Source organism: Sinocyclocheilus grahami, unplaced genomic scaffold, assembly GCF_001515645.1.
Source record: "Sinocyclocheilus grahami isolate Dianchi unplaced genomic scaffold, SAMN03320097.WGS_v1.1 scaffold533.1, whole genome shotgun sequence".
Lineage (NCBI taxonomy): Eukaryota > Metazoa > Chordata > Actinopteri > Cypriniformes > Cyprinidae > Sinocyclocheilus > Sinocyclocheilus grahami.
Genome location: NW_015505712.1, coordinates 632815 through 644060, shown reverse-complemented (window position 1 = coordinate 644060; position 11246 = coordinate 632815). Strand labels below are relative to the sequence as shown.

Here is an 11246-nt window from a genome sequence, read left to right as displayed (position 1 = left end):
ACGCTCGACAAAAAATCTATACCCCCCCCCCTATTTTATATATATATATATATATATATATATATATATATATATATATATACAGTATATGTATAGATTTATAAATATACAGTATATGTATAGATTTATATATATACATACATACGGTATATACTATATTCTTTTCATACACCAGTTGCTTGTCACATTCAAATTTGTGGAGATTCAGCGCATTGAGTTCCACAAATCTGAATGCATTATTTGTAAATTGACTGTTAAGATAAACATTTTGCACAATTTATTATCTGTAATATCATTGTGTTGCCACTAGATGCCTGTATAGCCCTATGTAACAATCTCTAGTAGCTAAGACATTGCACATAATTTACACATAAATCACACATAAATTAATTTTATTACATTTGGATTTGGATGCATGTTTATATATTATCAATGGCTACTTTATCTGTTTTTTGTTAAAAAATGTTGTTGTTGTTTCTTGAAATATTGATTTAAAGTGTCAGTTATTGCATTATTATTTCAGTCAAACCCTTTGTTACCCCAAACTACATATAAAAGCTTGATCAGTGGCATAAAAGTAACCAATGCAGCTACTTGATCCTTTGCTACTCGTTAACGCGTTAACTTCCCCTTTAAATAACATGACGCTCTGCCCTCTATGACGCTGCTCCCATTAAGCGCTGTTGGAAGTGAATGAATTGATTCAGCATTTCGACACCTCCGTAAGGATGTATTTAACTCGACAGAGCGGTCTAATAAAGGATGTATTGATCTCGTGAATTAGCGAATTTTACTATACAAATATTTTTTAATTGGATGTTAAAGTTTATATGGGAATATTACTTGACACGCTGATCATTTAACAATGCATTGGCACAAAAAAAGCACACATTTTGGACATATCTCGCAACATGATTTATCAAGTGCCACAAATACTGCTTAAACAAAATACTGATTTTGTGCACTTTATTTACTGTACCAATATTTTAAATTGGCCTTTTAACTTAGCTTTATTGCATGGCAAAGAAAAGTGTTACCTTGCCAAAGCACTGACAGAGCCCACTGATCTAATGGCGTTGTTGAGCGCTCCAAATGCAAACTTTAAATGCAACAATTGACAGCACTTTGATCCAGTGGCATACAGGCATCGTCAGATTGACAGTACTCTAGCCCAATAATGAGGGATCCAGTGGGGGCAGCAGTCATATTTCAGGGTGACCGTGCCACTCTTTATCACAACCCTGCTAAAAGTGCCAGTATGTGCACTCATTGGCGCCCCTTCAGCTGGTGGCGCCCTAGGCGACCGCCTAGCTCGCCTATGCCTAGAAACGGCCCTGCTCAGAGAGATATGTATATATGTATAGTCAGAACCTTACACAGCTCCCATACTACTCTCCACTGGAAGTAAATGACTTCCGGTCTGTCGTTTGTCAGAGATTAGGCACAACCTACAGTGGAATACCTGCAATTCCTTCAACCTTAACTATATTAAAAATACAGCACAGCCCCGAATGCATGATTTTATTACATGTTTATACAGGTTTTCATTTAAACATTATTTTATTAAGCAATCCAGATCAGAACTGTCTGTTCTGTTTTGGTAAATATAAAGTAAATCTGAGGAATACATAATTCAATTTCTTCTTGTATCGATTTGCATATTGAAAGGTGGATCATTCTGTATTTACAGTACATGTTTTTACTTTTCCAATTGAAACAGGATATTCAAAGCATGGTGGCACTACTGTGCACTGGTCATACCAGAATAGTGGTTAAGGGAAAACTGTTGTAAAAGTAGGATTAGTGACAACAGCTAAATAGAACAACCATTTCAGACTTTGTCATTACATTTTCATAAAGAATTGAAAACCACATGCATTTAAAAGGTACATCATGATTTCATGTTGATTTTAACATGTTAACTGCATCAGTGGTGTACAGTAGTTATTACAATAATTGATGGATAGATTTTCTGTGCTTCATCAAGTAGTGCATAACTGCAGCAACGATCTGCTGAGCACATTCTCTGTATTTAATGGCACGTGTACAAAGCGCTTCATTTGATCCTGGGATTTAAACTCGCTTAATGTAATGTACATGGCCAGGCCGGATTACAGTAAAGTGACACTACAAATAGAAAAGGTCATAGTAAACAACTCCACCTCTCGTACTTATCGTAATTTTCTATTTTTCTATATTTCTCTCTGGCCATCTCTGTCGCTTCCTGTCTCTTTGTGAGTTCATTCACATCCCAGGGGAAATGACAGAATGGATTAGTCTGAGAAAGACCAAGAGTCGTGGGTGTGGCCATGTCTAATCTGGTTCCATGTCCATTATAGAGGAAGGCAGGGAGGGACATGGGAGAAATAAACTGCGGATGGAAAGGCTGAGGCAGAATCTGAAAAAATACAGAGGTTCTTTTTTTTTAATGAACATTCGGTGCAGAAGGCGGGAACACAAGCCTCTGCTACTGACATCATCCATTTAGCTGGATCCTGTTAAGGGTGGAGGGAGGCAACGGCGATCGGTTGCCAAGACAACCAGCCTTTGAAGCAGCTGCTGATTCGCTCCTGTGGTAAACAACTCCACCTCTCGTACTTATCGTAATTTTCTATTTTTCTATATTTCTCTCTGGCCATCTCTGTCGCTTCCTGTCTCTTTGTGAGTTCATTCACATCCCAGGGGAAATGGCAGAATGGATTAGTCTGAGAAAGACCAAGAGTCGTGGGTGTGGCCATGTCTAATCTGGTTCCATGTCCATTATAGAGGAAGGCAGGGAGGGACATGGGAGAAATAAACTGCGGATGGAAAGGCTGAGGCAGAATCTGAAAAAATACAGAGGTTCTTTTTTTTTAATGAACATTCGGTGCAGAAGGCGGGAACACAAGCCTCTGCTACTGACATCATCCATTTAGCTGGATCCTGTTAAGGGTGGAGGGAGGCAACGGCGATCGGTTGCCAAGACAACCAGCCTTTGAAGCAGCTGCTGATTCGCTCCTGTTCTCCTGCTGTTGTATCCACCCTCCCTCCTTCTCTCTCTCTTTTTCTCTGACTCGCTCACCCTCTCTCACTCATTCTGTCCCTCCGGTAGCCATTCAGGCGTGAGCTGTGTTCGCTGCGCACGAAGCTCTGGACCTTCCTGCTTCAGTCCTTCTTTGCAGTGCGGCACACACAAGGATGGGACGCACTACAACCCAGATATCGAGAAAAAATACTCGCAGGTAAGGAGAGGAAGGAGAAAAGGTAAGAATGTAGCAATAGCAAAAGAAAAGGGAATGGAAATTAAACGTAAATAATGTGGGAAGAAGGTAAAGTATAAAATAGAGGAGGATAAGAGAGAAGATCATAAGAAATGAACAGCTTTCAATAGAAGCTTGGTGTTCAAAACTATGCAGCAGTCAGAATTTTTTTTTAGTGGTCCAGTGCAGTGATGAAGAGCCCTCCTTTGCATGGATATTGGGTAGCCTGTGCTGGTGAGAGATAACCTCCAGCTCCTGTCAGTCCTTCAACAACAGTCCTTTAATATGTGATGCTTTGAACATTGAGAGCTAGAATACAGTCACATCAAAACATTAAGCATTTCCGGGGGGGGGGAGAATGGGGTCCACAATGAGATACAGTGGAGTTTGTGTTGTTCCATTCTGCAGGTGGAAACATATATGCTAGTGCATAAATTATGCATTGCTTTAGGTGTCAAGATCGTGCTTTCTAAAGATTCCCTTGCATATGTAAAGGCATGCAAATGCGGTGGATTATTGCAAAGCATTCATCGTTCAACAGCAAACACAAACACTCCAGCTGCATTCCTTTACAGAAGCTATTTGATCCATGATTTGGATTGATTTCGTGGATGACAGCAGTGAAATCAGAGCTCAGTTGTATTGCTGGGACCGAAGCCTAGGTCTTTGTTTTTTTCTGATGATTTAAAGAATGCTCTGGATAAGCTGTGAGATGATCAAAGTCTAGATCTGCACTGTCTCGATCTGAGATGAAGGAGTAGGAAATCAGTGGTTCTCTGCAGAGCTGCGCTGCCACTTTGATTGGGGTTGTGACTGATTGCAAGTCTGCAAGTATTTGCGTGTCTGATTGAGGAAATGTTTGGCAAATGTTGATTATGCAGGAGTGGATGTTCTAATTAGACTGAAGCTGTCTATAATCTAAAATTAGTCTTTATTTTCTTCCTTCCTCCACCAACCCTCTCAGCTGCTCTTGATAAAGGAGACTGTAGACGGCTTGGAAAAAAACCTGTGCTCACCAGCTCTCAGGTAATTTTTATTCTGTTGCTTATTTTGGTAAAACTGAAAAATGATGGGATACATACAGATATTTTAGCCCAGGTTGATTAATTAGGCAATATTTGGTCATTTTGAGATTGTCTGCATCACAAATAAACAGAAGTAATTTTTTTTAATTATTATGATTATATTGAGTAAATATTGTCAAACTAAAATACATTCTTTTACTGTGAATTCAACAGTCCTGTTTGCTTTCATTAAATTGTAAAGTGTATCTATCTGCATTTTTTCAGCCAATCTGCTTTCTAGATATCTATATCAGCATCAGCTATTTAAAAACTCAATATCGGTTGACCACTAGAAATAAAGTAATTTACTGGCATAGGCTCTGTTAGAACTGTAAGTTCTGATTTTATAACGTTTTCTTTTACTGAAAGACAAGCTGATTGAACTGAAATTAAATGGCTGTTAAATGAGAGCTGTCTCATCACAACAATGTTAAGGTTGATTCAGGGAAGGTGCTGCAGAATTACTGATCCTGAAAACATAGCTGGTTTCCCTGTGAGAAATATTTTCTTAAAGAAAATGTACATATTTGTTTGCTTTTTTAGTCTTTACAAGAGTTCTGTTCTTTAAAGATCTAATCATATCAGCTGTATTACAGTTGTCACTATGAGATTTGAAGATGCTGTTGTCAGGGCTCAACAATAAGGACGGCCTGATAAGAAGCCCATAGAAAGTATAAATATGCATGTGTTTCGGTGCCAAAATATAGACAGGAACTACTGGCTTGACAAAGGCAGAGGAAAAAACACCTCATTATTGAGCTTTAAATAAACAATATGTATATATTCATTTTGAGATTGTCTGCATCACAAATAAACAGAAGTAATTTTTTTTAATTATTATGATTATATTGAGTAAATATTGTCAAACTAAAATACATTCTTTTACTGTGAATTCAACAGTCCTGTTTGCTTTCATTAAACTGTAAAGTGTATCTATCTGCATTTTTTCAGCCAATCTGCTTTCTAGATATCCATATCAGCATCAGCTATTTAAAAACTCAATATCGGTTGACCACTAGAAATAAAGTGATTTACTGGCATAGGCTCTGTTAGAACTGTAAGTTCTGATTTTATAACGTTTTCTTTTACTGAAAGACAAGCTGATTGAACTGAAATTAAATGGCTGTTAAATGAGAGCTGTCTCATCACAACAATGTTAAGGTTGATTCAGGGAAGGTGCTGCAGAATTACTGATCCTGAAAACATAGCTGGTTTCCCTGTGAGAAATATTTTCTTAAAGAAAATGTACATATTTGTTTGCTTTTTTAGTCTTTACAAGAGTTCTGTTCTTTAAAGATCTAATCATATCAGCTGTATTACAGTTGTCACTATGAGATTTGAAGATGCTGTTGTCAGGGCTCAACAATAAGGACGGCCTGATAAGAAGCCCATAGAAAGTATAAATATGCATGTGTTTCGGTGCCAAAATATAGACAGGAACTACTGGCTTGACAAAGGCAGAGGAAAAAACACCTCATTATTGAGCTTTAAATAAACAATATGTATATATGACCAAAGTGATATGGATACAGAGACCGTGGGCTAAGGAAACAGCTGTCCTTTTTTTTTTTTTTGAAGAAGAAGAAGAAGAAGAATGTGCTTTTTAGCCTTTAATCCAAAGATCATGGTTTTGTGCTCTATGGTCTTATACATCTGAGATTACTGTGTCAAATGGGTTGCTGATCTGATTAACAATGAGCAAAGCCATCATAGTCTTTCGTGCTCTCTCCATCTCTCTCCCTTCTGCAACAGAAACCTACAAAATGCCTCTCGGGCACTTCGTCTCCATGTGATAGCCCTACTCATCCTCTTATTAAGGTATCACAGGGTCCACGTGCTTCCCCTGCAAGATCTGTAGCTGCTGCATCAGGCACCATGAAGTCTGATGCTCTGGGGCCAACAGCTCACATGGCTCCTTCTGGCAAAACAAAAGCTAGTAACAACGCCTCACTCAGAAGTAAAAATGATAAGGTTAAGCCAACTCAAACGCCAGCTAAAACCAAGACTACGTCTACTGTTAAACCAGTGCTGAATGGCACTGGTGGTGGTGCTCAACGGGAGAATTCCACTGCTTCAGGTGCCCGTGGTTCACCCACAGGGAAGACGGTGATGGACAGGAAGCCAAACCCAGGAGCAAGGCCAAAGTCTTCCCCTGCTGGGTCTGATCTCTCAGCAGGCCAGACTAGAGGAGGAAAAGTGCAGAACAACACAATGTCAGGGAAAGATCTGCCTCAGGAATCAGCCAGCAATGCTCAGAATACTCCATCTAACTCTGGCAGCACCTCACCAGACAACAGCGCTGGGAGTCCTCGCAAGAATGGCCACAGTACACCAACAGGTGAATTTACCTTGATTCATAATTACCTTTAGACAAATTTAAACTCTACTACATCTCAAGCTAGTCCTTGTTGTACTGTGAGTGGAGGTATCCAGCAAAGCCAGAGGCAGTGAAACAGTTTGAGCAGAAATTCAAATCTGAAAACAGCTGTAAGTTCTTGGAAGTCAAGAAGCTATCCTCAGTTTCCCATGTTAGCTCCTAATATTAGAGATTATACCCTCAGGTTTACTCTTTTGTCCCTGTAAGTAAAAGTTAATTAATAGTATGATCTGTGCTTCTGAGTTTCAATAAAAGTTAGAAAATTAGAACAGGAAAGGAAGGCTAGAAAGAGAAGGAATGTACTGCAGTTGAGAGGGAGAGAAAATTCAGAATCTTGAAATCCAGAGGTAAAAATATAGATACAGTATCTCTTCCCTTTTCCCTGCTCATTAGCTGGTGTTTGCCTGGTACTGACTTCTCTGTGACTCAGAGAGTCTTTGCTCAGCAGAGTAGGTTTTAGCTCACCATTAAGCTGCTTAGCACTACTGAAATTGTACATGCCTGTTACCTTGCTCACAGTTCTTAAGGAATGTAGGTTTAGATAGCACAGAGGTTCTGCAGGACAAATACCAGTTTACAATAAGGTACAAAAATATCACAATTTATTTATTTTTTTATGTGCAGACAATGTTGAGACCAGGATTGTGATGGATAGTTCTCTGTTTAATTAGATTAATGGGCTATATGTTAAAAAAAATAGTTTTAAATGATTATCTTAAAATTGTTTTTAAATAACTACATTCTGTATTGTCAACATGCAATGTCATTTATAAAAATGTTGTGTGGTTTTACTTAATAAGTGACTTAAAAATCCTTTTATATTGTAGGTCTCAGGTCAAAACTTCAAGCCAAGGCAACAACAAAATCTCCTCTGACCAAACCTGCTCAAAAACCAGACACTGACAAGACTAGCAGGTGAGTTATGTTAACAACCAGGCTGTGATCCTCACACTTGCACTACTGTTTTTACTTTCTCCACTTTCTTCCAGTTGATAGTCCTTTGATCCTTCATTGTGTTTACAGCCCCACTAATAAATCAACCAAGACTAAACCTACCACAACCAGTCGTGCAGTACCTGGAGTTCCTGCATCCCGCTCAGATCCAAAGAGCAAAAGCACCGTGTCAGAGAACCTTGGTAAGAAATACTCAAGCTTCAGAATGGATCTAAAAGTAATTTGTTATGAACAATAATGAGTTCAAGTCTGTTTCCTCTTTTAAACAGTTTCATCCAGACCTGGTTCAGCCCTTAGCTCTAGAAAGCCTGCTTCCCCAAGAAAAGAGGTAGAGAAAGATGCATCTAAACCTGCAACTACAAAGAAGACCACAAAGGCCATCCCTGAGTCAAGGCCCAGTGTCAAAGCTTCCACGTCTTCCTCTAGGCAGTCGCCTTCTGCCCCAAACAAAACAGGACCTAAACAGAAGGCTCCAGAAACACTTCCAACAAAATCATCTCTAAAGTCCTCAGGGGCCGTCAAAACTCCTGCTGGCTCTAAAAAGCCAGGCACTGCTGTGAAAGATTCAGTATCCAGCCCTAAACATTCAGACTTTAAAAAGGTCACTCAGCAGTTGAATCCAGATTCTACCGAAGGTAAGACAAGAAGCAAGGAACTGGTCACATCTTGTCTGGAGAGTTCCAAAGTTCCTTCTTCCCTGGAGCAGCATTCACTAGTCAGCCCAGCTGTACTAGACCAGCAAGAAACGGTTCCTGAGGGTATATCAGCAACTTCCGCTAAGGTTCAAGATATGGAGAAAAGCAGTGATCTAGTGAGTAAATTAAGAAGTACAGAAGTGAAGACTCAGTCAGTGACTCCGGACATGCATACATGTACTTCTGGGCAGAGTGAGATAAGCCTAAGTAAACTGTCCACAGGCCATGCCATTCCACCCCATGTCACTGGACCAGAACAAGTCCTCAATTCCATGAACTCCTCAAAGGACTCAGACTTCCCTCCTGATACACCTTGCAGTCTAGGGAGCATTGAGACACCCCTAGAGGACTCATGGAATGGGCTTCATCCCCAAGTTAGCCCAGAGTCAGAGACTGGCAGTGCCACTACTTCTTCTGATGACATAAAGCCACGGTCAGAGGATTATGATGCTGGTGGCTCGCAAGATGACGACTGCTGTTCCCATGAGCGTGGCGCTTCAAAGTGTGGGACCATGCGTTGCCCTGACTTCCTGGGTCGCAGCAGCAGTGACACCAGCACACCTGAGGAGCTCAAGATGTACGAGAGTGGGGCTGGACTACGTGTGGAGGTACGGCTCAGAGGACGAGAGGCAGAAACTACAAGTGAAGAAGAGGTAGGGCGTCAAAGGCCACGTTCTTGGATTAGAAAGGATGAGGTGCCAGTGGAGGAGGAACCTTGTGAAATGGATACTACATTAAAAAACTTTAAGGGCATGCAGGACCACCAACTTTTCTCCTCTGAAGAAGAAGAGGAAGAGGAAGAAGAGGAGGAGACTGAAGATGAAAGATCAGAAGTTGAGGTGTTACCGAGGGGAATGGCACCCCCAATTGCCGAGCCACCTCCACAGTTTCAAGGTATTGTCAACCTTGCATTTGAAGATCCTGCGGAACACGAGAATGAGCAACCAGAGTACCAGTCAGCTTCTAACTTCCGTCGCTCTGTTTTACTCTCGGTGGATGAGTGCGAGGAACTTGGATGTGAAGAAGGAGGTGCCCAGACTCCGACACACCAGTCAAGTGATTCCTTTGCACATGGTGATGTCTTCGATGGTGAACCTCACAATTCTCAGACAGACTACCGCTCCCAGCAGTCCACAAGCACAGTGAGGGCCAACCATATCTCCAACCACCAGGAAAATGAACAGGAGCCAAAACCTGCAGTATTCCTGACAGAGGTCCAGGGATCTCAACAGGAGGATTGTGCATATAATAAATCAGATGCCCCTGTGCAAGACAAAGATACCAGAGACATTCCTGCTCAGGAGCGCCCTAGTCACCTGGACCTCCGGCTGGTGGAACAGTATGACAATCTCCAGTCCAAACATATAGACAGCAGAAAAGCTGACATGCGGCTAGACTTACCTGAGCCGCAGCTGACTGCGAGCTCACCCGCACACTCTCCAGCAGGTAATGTATAACATTAGAGCCCATCTCCCCTGACCGCAGCCTCAGAAACATTTACTCACAGTCTCCCATCCTGACCCATTCAACTTAAATATTCAGACAATTCCTTTGACCTCCAATCATCTTCAATGGGCTAAATCTTGATAGCTCATTGATTTAGATAGTAGCACACTACTGCCTCCTTTCCCCCTTCCTTTAATTCTCTTATTTAGATGTCTATCCTTTGCAATCTAATATTTCAATAAGCTATACACACAAATAAATTGCCTTCTCTGAGGCGCTATGCCCTAAATAACTCAACTAACAAGTTTACAAGCTTAATATTTACAGTAAAATATATATCTGCGTGTGGTGAAGTATGCTGAGTCAGACCATCTGTTATGTGGCATGGCTGGGCAGTCACAGTTGTACCAGTGCACTTAAGTCCTCAGTTGTTTTTGTTTGTCGTTATCCATACTAAATAATGAGCTTCTTCCTCATAGGCCAAGTCATTTATATGTTGACTCTTCCATAAGTGATCTTTATGCAAAAGACAAGCTCCATGTGACTTGGCCAGCAAATATATACATAGAAATATATATATATATATATATATATATATGCACAAATATACAGTGAGCTAAGCTTCCTTTTAATACTGCACATAACGGGCCACACCTTCTGCAGAGCTGCAGAGAAAAAAAAGTTCACTTATCTTTTCCACATCACTGTGAATGTGTTCAGTAAAGACATGAAATATTATAATTGTTGTTTGTCGGTTGTAAGCATAAGCACATTGTGTTTGTCTAAACTAGAAGATCAGTAATGATACTAATGCAGAAAACCAACCAATTCAAATGGGTTCACATACTTTTTCTTGCAACTGTATTTTGCACATGTATTATTTGTATAAGTTGAAAAACTGTTCTTTTGAATTATGCGGTCATTTTAGGCAGCAAATTTGTAAGATTGGATATAACTACACAGAAACGGTAGAAATATTTTTTCCCAAACTAAAATTATGGTAACAATAATGGTTGAAAGTTGAAACCGTATTTTAACATTTATGGACTGACCCCATTCCATTCTAGATTCCTCTCTGTAACTCTCAACTAATTTTAAGGATAGATAGATTTTTTATTTTTTGATATTTGAAGGCATATGTATTTCTGTATCTTCTGAACAGTTAAATAAGGACACTAGACTTTTAAGGACAGAAGAAAGGTTGTCCATGCTATAAATTAGTCTGTTCTCCAGTGCCGAGGCTGACAGGAAGCACTGAAGGGAAAATCATTCATCTGTGCCCTTGCAAAGTAAAAGTAAAGTGTCTTGAGAAGAAGAATTAAGCACACACACACACACACTATGTAGAGCTAAGCAGGCCAGCACTTCGTCCTCAAAACCCTGCTTCTCCAGGAAGTCTACAACAAACTATAAGGTTTTCCATATCAACAGTTCTGATTCTGTATCCTTTTTCTACAAAATCCTTGAAATG

General features: G+C 40.2%; 1 protein-coding gene across 1 annotated transcript in view; it reads left to right on the top strand.

Moving 5' to 3' along the window:
• The window catches only part of btbd8 (BTB domain containing 8), a 30257-nt gene extending 19853 nt beyond the window's left edge, over window positions 1-10404 (top strand). Inside the window, exons 13-18 of the mRNA XM_016238163.1 lie at window positions 3092-3221; window positions 4204-4265; window positions 6056-6641; window positions 7508-7595; window positions 7704-7816; window positions 7904-10404. Of these exons, the coding sequence (XP_016093649.1) occupies window positions 3092-3221; window positions 4204-4265; window positions 6056-6641; window positions 7508-7595; window positions 7704-7816; window positions 7904-9786 (2862 nt within the window). The 3' untranslated portion in view covers window positions 9787-10404. The remainder of the gene's footprint in view (window positions 1-3091; window positions 3222-4203; window positions 4266-6055; window positions 6642-7507; window positions 7596-7703; window positions 7817-7903) is intronic.
• Window positions 10405-11246: the final 842 nt, after the last annotated feature.